Below are 20006 nucleotides of genomic sequence, written 5' to 3'. Positions count from 1 at the left end.
CTGTATGCCGGCTCCCTCGGCCTATAGAGCGAGATGAGCACTGCAACCCCAGAGTCATCCGCGACTGGACCTAATGGTCAGGGGTACCTTTACCTTTATACTACATGTTTTTAGATTTGCCTTGAGACAGTCTTTAAATCTCTTTTGTTGACCACCAGCATTACGCTTTCCAATTTTAAGTTCGGAATAGAGTAGTTGCTTTGGAAGACGATCATCAGGCATCCGCACAACATGACCAGTCCAACGAAATTGATGTTGAAGAATCATTGCTTCAACACTGGTGATCTTTGCTTCTTCCAGTACACTGGTATTAGTTCACCTGTCTTCCCAAGTGATGTGTAAAAATTTTTGGAGACACCGTTGGTGGAATCTTTAAAGGAGTTGGAAGTGACTCCAAGGGTCATTCTAGTTCAACCTGCAGCAGTGCAGGAACCTCAACTAAATCATCCATGAACAATGGCCACCCAGCCTTGGCTTTAAGACCTCCAAGAAAGGTTTATCTAAGGCAGCATGCTTCCAAATACAACTCCCATCAACCATGACACTTGGCCATGCTGAGAGCTGATGGGAGTTGGAGTCCAATGCAGGTACCCCAGACCTGAGGCGGAGAAGGAGGCAGGAGGATGACAGAGGAAACATGGGAGGGACATCAAAACAGCAGGGAACGAGACTGGAATAGATGGTGCATTACAGCAGCACAACCCAGCCAGTTTTGCAAAATTCACATGGAACTTGGGTGGGTGGGATTGAGAATTTAAAATACGGCAGAGGTCTTCCTTCCCCCAAATGGTGCCCACAACTCCTGTCCGCCTCTGGCAGCACAGCTGGGTGAGACTGCTGGCAGTTTTGGTCCAAAACCTCTGGAAGGCAGCAGATCAGGAAAGGTTGGCAGAAGTGGTGAGATGGGAGATCAGACTCTCCCAGCCATTTCCCTCCTAACAAGTGACGCTTCTGGTATTATAATATTATACAGAGACAATAAAGGTAAAGGTAAAGGGACCCCGACCCCTGACCATTAGGTCCAGTCGTGACCTACTGGGGTTGCGGCGCTCATCTCGCTTTATTGGCCGAGGGAGCCGGGATACAGCTTCCGGGTCATGTGGCCAGCATGACTAAGCCGCTTCTGGCGAACCAGCGCAGCACACGGAAACGCCGTTTACCTTCCCGCTGGAGCGGTACCTATTTATCTACTTGCACTTTGATGTGCTTTCGAACTGCTAGGTTGGCAGGAGCAGGGACTGAGCAACGGGAGCTTACCCTGTCGTGGGGATATGAACCGCCGACCTTCTGATCGGCAAGTCCTAGGCTCTGTGGTTTAACCCACAGCACCAGCCACGTCCCTTACCGAGACAATAAGCTGGGGTAAATCAGGGTTTTTTGGGAGGATGGGGGACACAGAGAGAGAGCACCCACCCACTGAAGCTGCATTTTAAAGCCCTCTCCACTCTAGACTGGCAACCACATGGCTTTTCCATCCAAGGTTGCCTCCATAATGTCTGGTTTGTCTCTGTGCTGCAGCTTTGTGGGAATGTCTGGCAGTTCTTGGGTATGTTGGGCCAAATGTGGCAGTGCTCTTAACCATGCTCTTCTGTTGCTGTTTTGGGCTCTCCAATCCACAGGCTCGTCTTTGGCTCCTGGGCTTGGGCTTCAGCTTGGGCTACGGCAGCATGTTCACCAAAATCTGGTGGGTGCACACGGTTTTCACCAAGAAAGAAGAGAAGAAAGAACGGCGGAAGGTGAGGCTCTTTGACCTGCTTTACCATGCCGCCAGAGACGAACTGCCTAGCAAGGATGAGGGAGCCTGTGTTGCCCTTCAAGCGTGGCTGGACTACAACTCCCATCATCCATGACCCTTGGGCCATTCCGACTGAGGGCTGATGGGAGTTGGAGTCCAACTCAGGTTCCCCCTTCTAGTTGCGTAGCTTTCAGAGGTGTAGCCATGTTAAGTCTGCGCTATGGCAAAACCCAGCAAATAGTCTTTTTTTCACACTTGATCTTAGCCAAAAGGCCAAGAAGCAATACAAATAGTCTTTTTTTTAAGCACGTGAAAGGTTCACAATTTGTTTGTGGCGTAAGCTTCTATGGATGGATGGGGGGGGTGTTTTTGTTTTTACTTTCCATTTTGTGCTTTTATCCTGCATTTTTATCTTGTGAACCACCCTGAGTTCTCTGGATAAAGGGTGGTATATAAATTTAATTGATGATTATGATGAAGTGGGCTCTAGTCTGTGGATGTTTCTGCTGTAATAAGATTTGCTGGCCGCAAGATGCTTTGAGGTTTTCGGTTGCAGGTAACAGCACTGTGCAGTAGGGAGAGTGCTTAGCCGTTTGGCAATGAGAAGGCCTCTCTTTGAAACGCCATTATTTATGAAATAGATGTGACTGGCCTGCTGGTGTGCGAAGATACCGTGGGAGCATTGGGCGAGAACTATGCATGCACCATACCTGTAAATTGCACAGCTTCCGCCAAAGAATCATGAGAACTATGGTTTGTTAAGGCTGTTGGGGACCCTGGCAAACTATGTGAGAGGCAAACAATAGTTCCCAGCGTTTTATGGGTGGGGGCTTTGGGGGTGATCGCAAGACCGAAGCCACCCATTTCAGAAGAAACCTATCTGAAATCAACACCACCGCTCCCTTGTTTTGGTCTCATAATGCAGATTATAGTTGCCTACTTCATATCTGGCAGGTGTGTCTCTAGGTTAAAGGCTATTGGGTGGAGCAGTTCATACAATATAGCGAATCTCAGGTGTGCCATAGAGGGGAGCCTCTGTGCTTGACCTCTGTGAATGTTTTTTTGGGTATTGTGGAACACCCCTTTCAGCTGACTCAGGGCGCTCCCCGTCTTTTGAGCACTCATCTTGATTAGTTTGCTGGGAGATTAGGTGACATTGGGCGTCGACTGAGTGTTCATTCCGAATTGTGTGCAGGGGGCACAGAGGGCATTGCGTCAAAGCAAGCATTATCCCACATTTCCCACTGATTTCCCCACCGCTTTCCTTCTCAAAAAAACCCCATCCAACGCTGAATGGCAACTTAAATTGACAAAAAATGCACAGCTTGCAGATTTAACGTATAGAATAAGAGAACGAGAAGAACATATGATGAGAGAAGATTGGAAAACGTTTATTGAGTATACTATGGGGGGAAACTGTATACCCTTCAAAATGTTGGTGGCATTGAGATAAATTCAACAGTGTAAATAAGTTTTGATGAATGTAATAACGGCATACTGAATGGTTTAGTTTTTTGTAAAATATGCAGGGATTTATGATATGTAAAATGAACCATGGAAAGAGAAGGTGGGAAGTCCTTGATATTTTAAGGATATTTAAATAGTAAAACAGTAAATTTAAATTATATACAAAAAAACCCTGCCCAACCCTTTGGGAAAGTGGGTTTGCTGCACAAGGTCTCCCAGGCAGCTATAACTACACAACCTGAGCCAGCCACAATGGGACTGAATCCCACCCCCAAATAACAACTGTCTGGAAGTGCCCTCAGGCCTCTTGTTCCCTCATTCTGTCTTTTCTCTTCTCTTCCAGACTCTGGAGCCCTGGAAGCTCTACGCCACGGTTGGGCTGCTTGTCGGGCTTGACTTCGTCATCTTGGCCATCTGGCAAATTGTCAACCCACTGAAACGCACCACAGAGGTAATGCCCTTGTGTGTGGCTCTCATGCTGGGAGGCTTAAATAGCTTGCAGGGCGATTGAACACAAGTCACATCCACAAATGCACAAGGTCCATGCCCAGTGCTTAATTGGTGACAGAACCAAACTAGGAAATCAGTTTTCGGTACAAGGCCTTAATTACTATTATTCATTTGATTTGTATACCCCGTTTTATCAAAAGATTCCAGAGCAGTGTACAACATCAAGAACTCATTTTACGGAGCACAATAATAAAAGCATAATAAAAGGCATAATAGCAGACAGTGTAATAATAAAATAATCATAACAACAGTCCACCCAACCCCACAGCTATAACAGGCCATAGATTATTTAACGGCCAAGAGGAATGTTTTCGCCTGGCGCCTAAAGGTATGTAATGACAGCACCAGGCAAGCCTCTCTGGGGAGAGCATTCCACAGATGGGGAGCCACCACCGAAAAGGCCGGTTCTTGTGTTGCCGCCCTCCAAACCTCTTGGGGAAGGGGGACATAGAGAAGGGCCTGAGATGACAAGTGCAGGGTGTGGGTCGGTTTGTATGGCTGTCCTTAAGGTATTGAGGTCCTGTAAGGCTTTATAGGTCAAGACCAGCACTTTGAACTGGGGCTGGAAACCAACTGGCAGCCAGTGCAGTTGGGCCAGGATTGGTGATATATGCTCAAACTGTTGTGTTCTGGTGAGCGCCTGGCCATCTAAGAGCCTTTCCCAGATGCTGAACTTCCAGCACCAATCAGCCTCTCCCAGCGGGAGCAGCGGGCAGGGATAATGGGAGTTGCAGTCCAGCAACAGTTGGAGGGTGCCAGGTTGAGAAAGCTAGCCCAATGCAAAGGGTTGTGCTACTGCTGCTCAGCCCTCCCCCCATCCTTTCCACCCCAGTGGCGTAGCGTGGGGGGTTCAGGGGGGGCCGGCCGCACCGGGCGCAACATCTGGGGGTTAGGGTCAGGGGGCGCAAATCCACGGGTTAGGGGGCGCAAATTACTTGCCTTGCCCCGGGTGCTGACAACCCACGCTACGCCACTGTTCCACCCCCTCCCCATTTAAAATCCCATCTGCAGCACACAGTGATCAGGAGGGTGTGGCAGTCTTTTAGGTATCCTGGTCCCAAGCTGTACTGCATAAGGCTTTGTAGACCTACACTAAAACATTGATCCTTGCTGAGTGGCAGCAACCAGTGCAATTCTTTCAGCAGCTGATGAAATTCCGAGCACAATTCAAAGTGTTGGTGCTGACCTTTAAAGCCCTAAACGGCCTCGGTCCAGTATATCTGAAGGAGCGTCTCCACCCCCATCGTTCTGCCCGGACACTGAGGTCCAGCTCTGAGGGCCCTCTGGCAGCTCCCTCGCTGAGAGAAGCCAAGTTACTTTTTGGGAAGCAGGCTGCTTTTTGGGAAGCAGGCAGAGGGCCTTCTCGGTAGTGGCGCCCTCCCTGTGGAATGCCCTCCCACCAGATGTCAAAAGAACAACAACTACCAGACTTTTAGAAGACATCTGAAGGCAGCCCTGTTTAGGGAAGCTTGTAATGTTTGATGTATTAAAGTATTTTAATATTTTTTTGGAAGCCGCCCAGAGTGGCTGGGGAAGCGCAGCCAGATGGGCGGGGTATAAATAATAAATTATTATTATTATTATTATTATTATTATTATTATTATTATTATACGATGGCAATATTCCGTCCCGGTCAGAAGTTGAGCCATTGCATTTTGCACTCGGTGCAGCTTCCAGGTCAGCCGCAAGGACAGCATCACATTGCAGTCATCCAGTCCAGGGCTTTGCATGGACGATAGGGGTCAGGCTGCCCTGTTCCAGAAATGGCTGTGGTTGTCTTACCAGCTGAAACAGGCCAACGGCAGCCACCAAGGTCGCCTGGGCTTCTAGCAGTGATTCCGCAGATGGATCCAGCACCACCTCTAGGAAGCTGCTCCTTCAGGGGCAGAGTGACCCCATCTATAGCAGCCAGTTGACCAATGAGCTGGGCTCAGGAGTCGCCCACCCATGGCACCTCCTTCTTTCTAGGACTCAGATTCAGTTTCATCCAGATCGCCACCAAGTGCTGGCACTGGTCCAGGACTTCTCCCGATTCAGTTGCTACGGACAAATGGAGCTGGGTAGCATCAGCGTACTGATGACCCCTCAGCCCAAAGTCCCAGATGACCACTCCCAGCAGCTGACTATATGTGTTAAATAGCATAGGGAGCAGGATCCTGTGGGCTGAAAAAATGGAGAGGAATACAGTGGTATACAGGGGTTTACAGACGCTTCAGGTTACAGACTCCGCTAACCCAGAAATAGTACCTTGGGTTAAGAACTTTGCTTCAGGATGAGAACAGAAATCGCACGGCAGCAGCGGGAGGCCCCATTAGCTAAAGTGGTACCTCAGTTAAGAACAGTTTCAGGTTAAGAACAGACCTCCAGAACAAATTAAGTACTTAACCCGAGGTACCACTGTATTTTACTTTTAAAAGACAACTGAAGTCAGCCCTGTTTAGGGAAGTTTTTAATGTCTGATGCTGTGTTGTTTTAAATATTCACTTGGAAGCTGCCCAGAGTGGCTAGGGAAACCCAGCCAGATGGGCGGGGTATAAATAATATATTATTATTATTATTATTATTATTATTATTATTATTATTATTATTATTAGGCAATGAGAAAGGCCTCCCTCTAGGCCTGAAACCGGTGGCGTGGCGGCAGCAGGAGGCCCCATTAGCTAAAGTGGTACCTCAGGTTAAGAACAGTTTCCGGTTAAGAACGGACCTCCAGAACAAATTAAGTTCTTAACCTGAGGTACCACAGTACCACTGAGTGTACACAGAGTGCCTTTATGCCCACTCCTGAGCAACTGCAGCTTGCCTACATATATTTAAGAGTTATGGAACAGGGTGTCCAATGCAGGTGGCAAGGTTTCCAGGCACGCTTGACTCTCTTTTGAGGACAGAGCATTGTTTATTAAAACAGAGCTGACAGGTTTGTCTGTTTTTGCAGTGGAAGAGGGCAATGCTATACTCACAGTAGGCAAATTGTTCCGTGGACTGCGTGACCTTGCAGGAAGGGCTGTAGTGATGGTTTTCACTAATAAGCATCTACACGCACACTTATCCCGTGCTGCAGACCATGGAAGAATCTTCCTCCACCTCCCATTTTGCCTCTTGTTTCCCCCCTTCTCTCCCCTCCACTACCTGATCCTAACTCTACTCATTCTTCTCCCACAGCCTGCCAATCTCACCCAAATTTCCTGGCTCCTTCCCACCCTAATAATCCTGACTCCCCTTTTGCCCGTCTCTCATCTGTGTGTCTGCTTCTTTCTCTCTCCCTCCCTCCTCCCTGACACACGTGGGGTTCGTGGCAAGACGTCGCCGGCGGACAGCAGTTTTAAGATGTTTGTCGAAGGATCAGTTCAATCTGCTTTTTAAGAATTTACAGCTGTTGCTTCATGTTTTGCGCACTTTGTCGCTGGCACACAAACACGCCCCGCTTACTGCACACGGAAATTCTTGTAACCATTGGTTTCTGACATGGGACAACCTTCCTGGGGAATTCCCATGTGGAACTCCCGTGCGTGTGAAAATTCTAGAACCGGTTAAAGTTCAGGGAAGTTTTTAATGTATGACATATTAGTGTATTTTTGGTCTTTGTGGAAGACGCCTAGAGTGGCTGGGGAAAACCAGCCAGATGGGCAGGGTACAAATAATAAATTATTATTATTATTATTATTATTAGGTGACTCTTGGGTCCTCCACTTGCCATCAAAACCTTTCTTTATAGGCGGACATTCTGCAAACCTGGGATACTTTCAGTCGGTTAATACCTTCTGAAAGCCTTAAAGGGGAACCTCTTCCAGCCTTACCTTATCCTGCAAGGTGACAGGGGACCGTCCTTATATTTGTGTTTTTGTATTGTATTTTACATTGTGAACCGCGCTGAGATCTACAGATGCAGGATATACAAATTTATTACAGTCGTACCTCAGAAGCTGAACAGAATCCGTTCCGGAAGTCCGTTCGACTTCCAAAACCAAGGTGTGGCTTCCAATTGGCTGCAGGAAGCTCCTGCAGCCAATCGGAAGCTGCGTCAGACGTTCGGGTTTCAAAGAACGTTCACAAACCGGAACACTCACTTCCAGGTTTGCGGCGTTCAGGAGCCAAGACGTTCGGCTCACAAGACATTCGACTTCCGAGGTACGACTGTATATCAAATTTATCAGAACCCAGGCTGGCATCTTAGAACTGAAATGGACGCAGGAGATCGATGATATGTTCTCCCTATGGTCACCAATACACATTTTAATACAGCTGGGGAGGCACACTGCAATTGCAATCGGAGTACCGATGTTGGGAAAAGCGTGCTTCCCCGATCTAAAATGCCCCCCAACCCCGGAAGCAGCTTTTGGAGCAGCAGTGGAAAAAGGGCAGACATAACCCCCCCCCTCAAAAAAATAATAATTGTGGGCCTAACAACTGTTATATAAGATGGTTTAGCTCAGGGGAGCAGCACAGCAGAATGGTCCATTCTCCACAACCACTGCAAAAGCATCCCACCCAGTTAGGGGTGAGGGAGTCAGGCGGTCCAATCACAGATCTGGGGAAGAGCCACGGCTCAGCAGGTAGAGCATCTGCTTTGCATGCAGAAGGTCCCAGGTTCAATCCCCGGTATCTCCAGATAGGGTTGAGGGTGCCCCCTGTTTGAAATCCTGGAGAGTCACTTCCAGCCACCGGCGGTGTCTGCTGCCCTTTTGGACTGAATAGGGCAGAAGGCAGGGAGACTGACAGTAGGTGGCGCCAGAGCCGAGGGGCAGAGCCCACCCTCACTGGTAGTGAGACAGCAGGCTGGTGGGTCCAGTTGAGAGCAGACGAAGGTTGATGGGACAGTGTGCCATTTCCCTCCGTGGACCAGCCTGCACTGCAGCCCGCCCAGTCGAGAGCTAGATGGACCAATGGACTGATTCACTATAAGGCAGGTTCCCATCTTCCACCGCCTGGTAGTTGCAACACTGGCGGTGCTATTAAAGTTCAGGCATCTCTATCTGACCAAGTGTTACAAGCAGTTATTAGCCGCGGTTATGGCCAATGTGATGCAAGAGGGACAACTTGGAACAAAAGAAAGTCACCAATAATTAATCTGTCAAAGGCCGAGGCTTGCGAACTTCCTGATTCCAGAAGGGTTAGAAGTTTTACAGGGTTTTGTGTTTTCAGGTATAAAGGTATGTGCTTACAGGTATCTGTGGTAAGACCAGCAAAAGGAGCCCTCTCTATAGCTGCACCGCCCAGGAGAGGACATTCCCTATGGCAGCCCCTGAGTTGTGCCATTCACTAGTGTTTCTTCACTGTACATCTTCAGGCAAATTCTGAAGGCACACCTAACTTTGCCCAGTTCTTTGGCACCTGAGATGCCAAAGGTTGTCCATGCCCGGCTTGAATTGTGGTCCCTGGAGCTGGATAAAATTGTGTGTCTGCTGCTAGAAGACCCGTCATCTCCTCCTCAAACTCAAGCAACAGCTACACAACGTTTCTCAGCCTCCTAGATAGTCGTTGGACTGGGAATGTCTGAAATCCTGGAGAGCTATTGCCAGTCTGTGCAGACAGCATTGAACTAGATGGACCAATGAGCTGACTCGCTATTACTCCACCTACCCCAGCATTATCTACATAGACAGGCAGCAGTTCTGCCGGGCTTCCCAGCTTGGAGAATCTGGAGAACATGGGAACCTTCTTCATAAGAAGTTGGCGCTCTGCCATTGAGCCATAGCCCTTCCTGAGGTGGGGGGGCTCCACAACTGTTCTTCTCATTTGTTCTATAAGACATGCCCCCTAAAACCCTCGTGCAACAGCTACACAACTTTCCTCAGCCTATCAACCCTCTGCTGAGGACAGTGAGTCAAGCAAGGCCCACAGGATTCAGAAGTTGAGATTTGAGGGCAACCAATGGCCAAGATGAGGAAGCAGCCATGGGGGCTTGGAATGTGACATCTAAGTGTTTAAGGAAAGCCTCTTTGCATTCCAACCCTTCTGGAACCAGGAAGTTTGCAAACCTCTGCCCTTTGACAGATAAGTGATTAATTACTGGCGAGTTTCTTTTGTTCAAGGAGTCTCTCTTGCATCATGTTGGCATGAGGTTCTCGGTCAGATGGAGATGCCTGAACGTTAATAATATCGCCTGTGTTGCAACTACCATGAGACAAGAGATAGGAACCTGGCTTTGAGTGAGTCAGACTATTGATCTGTGTGATGGTCCTGGGAGGGGGGGGTTACCGTGCGGCGTGGTCTAAGTCCGGTTCTAGGTCTAGGTTGAGGGTATGGAGGCTGTCCGTCAGGGGCAAAGCGAGGTCCAAAGCGAGGAGTCGGGCATGGTCAGGAACTCTGGCAGGAGAGCAGGTCAGGGTGCCGGCAGGAACAGGTTACCAATGAAGTTGCTCCCGCAACCTGGGACTGGGCTGGCTGGCCTTTATCTCCTCTGAGGCCTAGGGCAGCCCCGGTCCACAGGTGACCCGCCTCTCCTGGCCTTAAGGCGAGCACTCCTCCTGATAGAACTTAGTTCCCTCCGCATCTCTGCCCTGAGCCTCTGCAGCTCTGGAGAGGCTGGAGGGTTACTGGACCCAGAGGCAACCTCACCTTCCCCTGACAGGGCTGAGAGAGGCACACCTGCAGGCAATGGGTCCTCAATCACCTCTGGAGCCAGAGCGGATTCAGCTGGAGCCAGAGCGGATCCAGCACAGATGAGGACCCTTCAGGTTCAAGCCCCAGCCCTGGCTCAGCCGGCCCTGGAGGCAGGGACTCCTGTGCAGGCTGGGATTCCTCAGGTTCAGCCTCTGAATCCGATTCCCAGGCCATCACAATCCATCTAGCTCAGATGGCTACAGTAGAGGCTGGTGCTATGGGGGAACTGGCTTCCTGTCCCTCCTCAACCTCAGTCTGCTTTCAGTCAGGTCCCACCAGCCTGCCGTCTTGCATCCAGTCAGGGACTGGGCTTTGGCATAGCATTGGCTCTAGCGCCACCTACTGTTGGCCTCCCTGCCTTCTGCCCAATGGGCATCAGTCACTGCTGGTGGGCTGGATTTCAGCCAGGGGACATTCTCAATCGTACCTGAAGATGCCAGAGTTTGATCCTGGGGCCTTCTGCATGCAAAGCAGGTGCTCAACCCTTGAGCAACAGCTCTTCTGCAGTGGCCGGCCAGACTCAAAGCTTCCAGTCTGCCCCCTATCATTTGTAAATCAGGGTCTGCAATTCACAGTACTAAAGGGATGCGAGTGATTGGCAGTCAACCCTGGTGCCACATTTATCCACATGGTCTGATCGCAGAGTAATTTTTCATTCATTCATCATCCCCATTTACCTGCTGCTTAATATACAAAATCCATAAGGGATTTTAAACATAGAACGCAATGAGATCTAGGGGCGGACCTACATTTTGGAGGCCTTGAAGCTCAAACTGTTATGGGGGCCCCTTTGAAACTACCACCGAGGTCTAGGTAACCACTGTTATCTTCTTCCGTGGGGTTGTTTACAAAAACCTTTACAACATCTGTGCTACGGAGTCTCAAACTTTGGGGATGTTGAAATATAGGTAAAAGGAAGGTAAAGGGACCCCTGACCATTAGGTCCAGTCGTGACCGACTCTGGGGTTGCGTCGCTCATCTCGCTTTATTGGTCGAGGGAGCCGGCGTATAGCTTCCGGGTCATGTGGCCAGCATGACTAAGCCGCTTCTGGCAAACCAGAGCAGCGCACGGAAACGGCATTTACCTTCCCGCCGGAGTGGTACCTATTTATCTACTTGCACTTTGGTGTGCTTTCAAACTGCTAGGTTGGCAGGAGCAGGGACCGAACAATGGGAGCTCACCCTGTCGCAGGGATTCGAACCGCCGACCTTCTGATCGGCAAGTCCTAGGCTCTGTGGTTTAACCCACAGCGTGCGACTCAAACGGGGTCTACTACACACAATTTTTTAAAAGCGATGTGGGCTGAAGTCACTTCTGGGGGCTCCCTCCAGGATTAGGGGACCTGAAGTTTAAGCTCCATTAGTTACATTGTAGATCTGCCCCAGATCATTAAGAGAGAAAAGAAAGATGTATACACAACACCGTAAGCAAACATATAAAAGCAGAGAACCCGCAAGTAAAACATCTGGGCAAATTTCAACAGGTCATAAAACAGAGCGTTGGGATAAAATCCTACAAGCCGGAGAACGTCCGCTTAAATAGATGGGTCACCAAGAAGTGTTGAAAGCTTGCCACCATTTCTGCCTCAGAAAAAGCACATGGAAGGGTGGAACCCTGGCCGTGGTTTGAAAGACAAACCCAGCGACAGGCAGCAGGCACAAGGAGGGCCTAGTTCAAACACATTTGCCACATGCCCTGTTCTCCAGTTTGAACCGCATCTCCGCCTGCTCCTGTGATTGGGGCAGGCCTGACTCTGCCCGGCGTCACACGCACTTTGGCCCACACAAGGCAACAACTAAATAAATGGCTGGCACTGTGACTCATCATTGTTAACTGGTGTTTCGCATCTTCCTCAGTGATTAAACCCTTCCTTCCTGTGTCCCCTGCAGGAATTCACCAAAGAGGAGCCCAAGAGTGACATCGACGTGCTGATTCTCCCTAAGCTGGAGCACTGCAGTTCGGAGAGGATGAACACTTGGCTGGGTGAGCCTCTTCAGCCATGCTGCTGGGGGGCTGGTTTTGTCCAGCTTCTGCCCATTCCTTCTTCCCTGTGCCCTCCTTCCTGTCCTCTGGAATACCTGTTTCCCCATCCCAGGACTACTAGAGACCCTGCCAGACTGGTGTATGTGTGTGTGTGTGTGTGTGTTCTGCAACATGTCATTGGTGCAATAATAGTACACTAGTAATGGATCTCTGGGGATGCAGGTGGCGCTGGGGGTTAAACCACAGAGCCTAGCACTTGCCGATCACAAGGTTGGCGGTTCGAATGCCCGCGACGAGATGAGCTCCCATTGCTCGGTCCCTGCTCCTGCCAACCTATCGGTTCAAAAGCACGTCAGAGTGCAAGTAGATAAATAGGTACCGCTCTGGCAGGAAGGTAAACGGCATTTCCATGCACTGCTCTGGTTCGCCAGAAGCAGCTTAGTCATGCTGGCCACATGACCCGGAAGCTGTATGCTGGCTCCCTCGGCCAATAAAGCGAGATGAGCGCCGCAACCCCAGAGTCGGTCACGACTGGACCTAACGGTCAGGGGTCTCTTTACCTTTAATGGATCTCTGCTGCTTTCACAGTGCTACTGCATTCTTCCCATCTGGAAGGACACTTTTACATTACAGCGCACCATAAATGGGACACACCAACTGCAGGACATGCACTGGTTGGAAATGGAGCAGTATGACTTCCCATAAACCTTTGGCAGGCAGAGTGTTGAAAAGCACATTGGGTATAACCACCCCATCAGCACCATGAGCCCAAATAATTATCCTAGAGCTGGAAGGGACCATGAACGTCATCGAGTCCAACCCCCTGCAATCTTTTGCCCGACTTAGGGCTCGAACACACAACCCTAAGATTAAGAGTCTCATGCTCAACCGACTGAGCTATCAGTGAACTGTCTCCAGACTAGGCAAATTGGTGGTAAGTTTGAACAAGGTTCTTTTAAAGTTAGTTATAGTAATGTCCATGGACCACCCATTCCTCCATTCTGAAAACACGGCTTTCAGAATTGGTGCTATAATACCAGATTTGAACCCAACTGCTTGCTATTAAACACCATATATGTTAGGGAGAAAGCAGCTCTTCTGGCTTCAGAAAACAGGAAGCTGATGGTGACCAAGCTTCACGTACAAAACCATTCCCTAACCTATTGTTCCAGCAAAGGGACCATGTCTATTTTGAGGATACACACAGACGACCCAGAAGAACAGATTATGCGCAATTAAAAAGGATGTCTGGAGAGGACCCAAAACAACTCAGTTCACCGTCCTACACATACTGCGATCCATCCTTCCTTCTTTCTCCCAGCAACACAACTCCTGTTTCATGGCTTGTGCTCTCAGACGTTCCTCTTGCATGGTTCAAATCCCCACTCGGCCATGAAACTCACTGGGTGACCAACTGTTAGAGTATATTGAACTGGCTAGAGAGGCAATTAGAGATCACACTAGACAAGAGTTTCAAAAAGCATGGGGGAAATGCAGAGAATACTTCACAAAACAGTGCCCTAAAATACATACCTGGACTTGTTTCGATTAATGTCTGCAGGAGACTTTGTGGATATTTAAGTTATAATTAGAAAAATCTTAATAATTATTCATAAAAGAAACAGTTTATAAGAAGTAAATAAGGGTACAGGATAAAGGAAGTCTTTTATTTCGTTGTTTGTTTTGTTGTATGTTATGCTCACTGTATGTTATGGTCACGTTTAATGAGGGTGGATTGTGTATTGGGGGGTTATGTTATGTTATGTTGTAAAAAAAAAATTTCAAATAAAAATTATAGCTAGATAGATAGTTAGATAGATAGATAGATAGATAGATAGATGATAGATAGATAGATAGATAGATAGATAGATAGATAGATAGATAGATAACTGGGTGACCTTGGGCCAATCACTCATTCTCAGCCTAATCCACCTCGCAAGGTCATTGTGAGGATAATCAACGGAGGAGGAGCAGAACCGTCTACAAACCACCTTCAGCTTCTTGGAGGAAAAGTGGGGTATAAGTAATGGGAACACATAGAAATGAAGGGTATGACTATCAGTCAGCAATAAACCATGTGCCGAGTCTCCACTGCCCACTGCAGTGGCCTTTTCCCTCTTCACCCTTCTCCTCCATTACCACTTTGAAGGCCCCTGCTGACCCCTTCTTCACTCTCTCCCTGTCTGCAGGTATCTTCTATGGCTTCAAAGGGCTGCTTTTGCTTCTGGGCATCTTCCTTGCCTATGAGACAAAGGGAGTCTCCACGGAGAAGATCAACGACCACCGCGCTGTGGGCATGGCGATCTACAATGTGGCTGTGAGTCGCTTGTCTCTAACGTGTCCAGACCACTGGGCTAGCTTGAAAATCTCATGCTCTTGTTGAGTGGGCTTTCTGAGAGAGGGAAATCAAACCTGGACTGCAGTCAAAAGAGAGCAAGAGCAACAAGTCCTCCTGACCCCACAACCTCTGGGGAGAAAGAGCAAAGTTTTGCCATGTGTTCCTGCATGCAAATTCTTTATTTTGAGCCATGCTGGTTTACAGTCTGCCCTGGAGAGCTGTGACCAGTCATTATAAACCAGGGGTCCTAAACTAGTCCAAGTGGCATGTCTGGATTTGTGGTTCAAGTCAGGCATTGGCATGTGTTGTTGTTGTTTAGTCGTTTAGTCGTGTCCGACTCTTCATGACCCCATGGACCAGAACACACTAGGCACTCCTGTCTTCCACTGCCTCCCACAGTTTGGTCAGACTCATGTTTGTAGCTTCGAGAACACTGTCCAACCATCTCGTCCTCTGTCGTCCCCTTCTCCTTGTGCCCTCCATCTTTCCCAACATCAGGCTCTTTTCCAGGGAGTCTTCTCTTCTCATGAGGTGGCAAAGTATTGGAGTCTCAGCTTCACGATCTGTCCTTCCAGTGAGCACTCAGGGCTGATTTCCTTCAGAATGGATAGGTTTGATCTTCTTGCAGTCCATGGGACTCTCAAGAGTCTCCTCCAGCACCATAATTCAAAAGCATCAATTCTCCAGACCATATTTTGCGCTCTCCTCTTTCATCCTCATTAAAAGTTTCTTTAATTCCTCCTCACTTTCTGCCATCAAGGTTGTGTCATCAGCATATCTGAGGTTGTTATTATTGTTATTATTATTATTATTGTTGATATTTCTTCTGGCAATCTTAATTCCAGCTTGGGATATGCATTGGCATACGCATCACATTAAATACTTGCCATGATTTTTAATTGTATTTGTTTCGCTCCTCCTATTTCTTATATATTGCATTTTGCCGTGTTACAATTTGATTTCCGTGGAATTTGGATTGTAGTGAAGCAAAGTGGATTATATAAAACATAAAAGGGGCAACGAAAATACAATGAAAAGTCAAGCAGCATCCAGCACAGCGCATTAGAATTGTTACAAGGAGGCAGCAAAATCATTAAGTGATCTTCCAAGGCCCCCAGCAATTTCCAAGTGGGATGAGAGGGGAGAATGTCTGAAAACCACCGATGTAGCTATGACTGATCTCGATGGACCAATGGTCTGACTCTGTATAAGGCAGCATACTGCATCCCTATGTACCCTGGTGCCAAGCTGTCTTTCCTTTGGGCGTTAGAGGTGAGTTTTGTGCTTCCCCAGACCCAGCCTCCACTTTGCAGGGAAAGATGTTGATTCTGTGACTGGGAGGCCCTTGGAACATCTGGGTTCACTCTAGCCATGACCCCCACATGGCCTCAGACAAGTTGCTGTCTCAGGTGTAAAGCGCTGCAGTGCCAGCCACCTGCCTTTGTGCAGTCTTGTTGTCACACTGTGTGAATTCAGTGCCATTATCTGCCCTGAGCTATGCAGACAAGATTGGACTATAAAGCACTGTTGTCAATTTTGCGGTACAGAATAAAATATCCCTGCATGCCCTCGTTTCTAATGACGGCTGCAGTGTGTGTTTTCCGGACTTGCACAGCCCCCCTGACCCTGTCTCTAATCCTTCCCTCCTGCAGGTGCTGTGTCTCATCACTGCCCCAGTCACCATGATCCTGAGCAGTCAACAGGATGCGGCCTTCGCTTTCGCCTCCCTCGCCATTGTCTTCTCCTCTTACATCACCCTGGTTGTGCTCTTTGTGCCCAAGGTAACAACCAAGCCGGGATTGATCTGCACATTGGTAGCAACTGGCTCCTAGCGTGGTATGCAGCAGAATTTAGCGCATGCCCAATAATCTCAGGTTTCAGTTACCAAAAAAGGGGGCAAGGTTCTAGTCCCAATAATTTATAGTCCCTGACGTAAAGCACAGATAACGTGCTGTGATAAAGTCTGCAAACCTACACATGTCTTTTGCTTAGTAAGCCCCACTGAAATTAGTGTGATTTGCTTCCAAGAAAACAGATGGAGGATGTGGTTATACTCAAGGATGACATTGGGGGACGGTAAGTGCTGCCCCAAAAGGAGCTCCATCCCACTAACATACAGGCGGTGACAATTTTGCATGGGGGGGTCCATTCTTCCTCCTTCGGGGTCCAAAAGGACCGATGTGTTAGCCTAAAACGGTCACCGCCTCTACAGTCATACCTCAGGTTACAGACGCTTCGGATTGTGCGTTTTCAGGTTGCGCACTACGCCGAACCCAGAAGTACCGGAACAGGTTACTTCCAGGTTTCACGCTCCTGCATACGCAGAAGTGCTAAATCACGCTTTGCGCATGCACAGAAGCGCTAAATCATGCTTTGCGCATGCGTAGAAGCTCCGAATCGCAACCCACACCTGTGCAGATGTGACGCTGCAAGTTGCGAACGCTGCAGGTTGCAAACGTGCCTCCCGCACAGATCACGTTCGCAACTCGAGCATCCACTGTATACTGTTATTTTTCCCCCAGAGACTTAGCTTGCCTACCTAGAAATACGCTTTGTCCTTTCTGTGCCCCTCACCCCTGGTGCCACTGCTGGTTACACTGTGGTGTGGATAAAGGGATTTGCAGCGGCAACAGACTAATTTGCTGTTCACATTTCCCTGTACTTCCTCATCAACCCCAGTCCTTAGTTTCACCATTCCCAGCCTTAATGCCTGTTAGCATCTCACCGAGTCCTCCCACAGATCCAAGGACACAGAAACAGAAACAGAAGTAGTTTAACCAGTTTCCACACTGGCATCTTACTCAGGAGAGTTGGCTGTGTTCTCTCACGGGCAACTTTCTGGGTGGCCGTGGTGGGTGAGGTTCAATGGCAACAAGCAGGTGGAGAAACTGGCGTGAAGCTACCTTTCTGTACAGTGGGCTGCATTCCAGCCACACAAAAGCCAGAGGTTTCCTCTACACACATCTCTCCTTCCAGGCAGGCCAAAGGCATTATCACAGGGCACAGTCCAGCCAGGCAAAAGCACTCAAGGGAGGGCGAGGAGCAGGAAAGGCTTGACTCAAAAGGATGCCCAAGCGTAGATGGAAAATCTGCTCCTTCATCTCAGGAACTCCGTCATGCAGCATTTGGTTAGGGGTTTGGATTTGATATCCCACTTTATCATTACCCGAAGGAGTCTCAAAGCGGCTAACATTCTCCTTTCCCTTCCTCCCCCACAACAAACACTCTGTGAGGTGAGTGGGGCTGAGAGACTTCAGAGAAATGTGACTGGCCCAAGGTCACCCAGCAGCTGCATGTGGAGGAGCGGAGACGCGAACCCGGTTCCCCAGATTACGTGACTACCACTCTTAACCACTACACCACACTGGTTATGAAATCTTAAGAGGTGGCGAAGGAACAATTTCCCAAAATATATTGCCTAGTGTTGCTTGGGAGTTTTACAAAACCAAAACAACAACAACAACCCAGTGAGGAATAAGGCTTGGGGAGAGTCCAAAGGCCCAGATAGAGAAGCGTTTGGCCCCCATGCGCCCCCCCCCTTCCACATTTTTAGGAATCTCTCCAATCTCCCCCTGAAAAATTCCTCTGCTTTCAGACCTGAGGTTGGCCCTTTGGGCCCAGCCCCAGAGTTCCCCCTTCCTGCTGCCAGGCTCGGCCTTCTCCTTCCGTGACGCTGAGGTGCAGTCGTACGGCTGAGCCCCATGTGCTTGTGTGCGGCCTGTCCTTTCAGATGCGACGCCTCATCACTCGGGGAGAGTGGCAGTCGGAGCAGCAGGACACCATGAAGACGGGCTCGTCCACCAACAACAACGAGGAGGAGAAATCGCGGATGCTGGAGAAGGAGAACCGCGAACTGGAGAAGATCATCGCAGAGGTGAGGCAGGGTGTGACTTTTTCCGGTGAAGTTGGGTGTGAGTCTCCCCCCCCCTTGCCCTGTGCTTCCTGCCATTGGTGGCTTGTCTCTTCTGGAACATAAGAAGAACCCTGCTGGATCTCGCCCATCGAGTCCGGCCATCCTGTTCTCACAGTGGCCAGCCAGCCTGTCAGCAGGATCTGGGCACAACAGCCCTCTCTCCTCCTGGGGTTTTGAAATATACTCAGAGTCGAGAGTGGATTTCATGCTCTTTATTCAGCTCATAGTGGTGAGGGGGGAATGAAAGTCCCCTCAAAGTATCTGCTTTATATACATTATTTACACAATGGGCCCCACATGATTGGCTAATTCTGGAATTCTCCTGTAGGCCAATCAGGTTGTGGATTCACTTCCATCTGGAGCTGGATTGGGTGGGTCCTGCAGACCAATCATACTGCTGCATTGTTCTAGGACCAATCAGACTGCTGCATTTTGCATCCTATTGTTCTAGGACCAATCAGACTGCTGCATTTTGCATTCTATTGTTCTAGGACCAATCAGACTGCTGCATTTTGCATCCTATTGTTCTAGGACCAATCAGACTGCTGCATTTTGGATGCTATTCAACTCAGTACATAACAGGTTTCCAGCAACTGATATTCAGAAGTGGCTCTGACAGTGGAGGCAGAACATAGGCATCATGGCTAGTAGCCATCAGTAATCCTCTCCCCCATGCATTTGCCCAATCCTCTTTTAAAGCTATCCATGTCCGCAGCTGCCACTGCCTCTTGTGGCAGTAAGTTCCATAGTTTAACTGTGTGGTGCATGACCGAGCCCTTTCTTTTATCTGCCTGGAATCCTCCAACGTTCATCTATGTTGAATATCCTCCTGAACGCCATGAAAGAGGGAGAAAAGCTTTCCCGATCCACTTTCTCCATGGCATATATAATTTTATACATTTCGGTCATGTCACCTGCTGCACATCATTCCTCTAAGCTAAAAAGCTGCAAATGGAACAGTCTCACTCTGGAGGTGGTGGAGTCACCTTCCCTGGAGGTTTTTAACCAGAGCTTGGATGGCCATCTGTCATGGATGCTTTGGCTGAGATTCCTGCATTGCAAGGGGGTTGGGCTAGGACATGGGTAGGCAAACTAAGGCCCGGGGGCCAAATCTGGCCCAATCGCCTTCTCAATCTGGCCCACGGACGGTCCAGGAATCAGCATGTTTTTACATCAGTAGAATGTGTCCTTTTATTTAAAATGCATCTCTGGGTTGTTCATGGGCCCTACCTGGTGTTTTTACATGAGTAGAATGTATGCTTTTATTTAAAATGCATCTCTGGGTTATTTGTGGGGCATAGGAATTCATTTACTGATTTATTTTCAAAACATAGTCCGGCCCCCCACAAGGTCTGAGGGACGGTGGACCGGCCTATGGCTGAAAATGTTTGCTGGCCCCTGGACTAGGGTGACTCTCAGGGTCCCTTTTGACTCTTAAGATTCTATGAAATATTA

The 20006-nt window shown here is 48.8% G+C and overlaps 1 protein-coding gene across 1 annotated transcript in view; it reads left to right on the top strand.

Annotated features, from left to right (window-relative positions):
* The window catches only part of GABBR1 (gamma-aminobutyric acid type B receptor subunit 1), a 187509-nt gene that overhangs the window by 163552 nt on the left and 3951 nt on the right, over positions 1 to 20006 (top strand). The window contains exons 18-23 of the mRNA XM_081181814.1: positions 1620 to 1736; positions 3546 to 3653; positions 12207 to 12300; positions 14490 to 14617; positions 16291 to 16419; positions 18369 to 18512. Of these exons, the coding sequence (XP_081037940.1) occupies positions 1620 to 1736; positions 3546 to 3653; positions 12207 to 12300; positions 14490 to 14617; positions 16291 to 16419; positions 18369 to 18512 (720 nt within the window). The remainder of the gene's footprint in view (positions 1 to 1619; positions 1737 to 3545; positions 3654 to 12206; positions 12301 to 14489; positions 14618 to 16290; positions 16420 to 18368; positions 18513 to 20006) is intronic.

The sequence above is a fragment of the Podarcis bocagei genome (assembly GCF_964188305.1).
Source record: "Podarcis bocagei genome assembly, chromosome: 2".
Taxonomy (NCBI): domain Eukaryota; kingdom Metazoa; phylum Chordata; class Lepidosauria; order Squamata; family Lacertidae; genus Podarcis; species Podarcis bocagei.
Note: the sequence above shows the minus strand (reverse complement) of the source record. Positions and strands in the feature narration are given on the sequence as shown.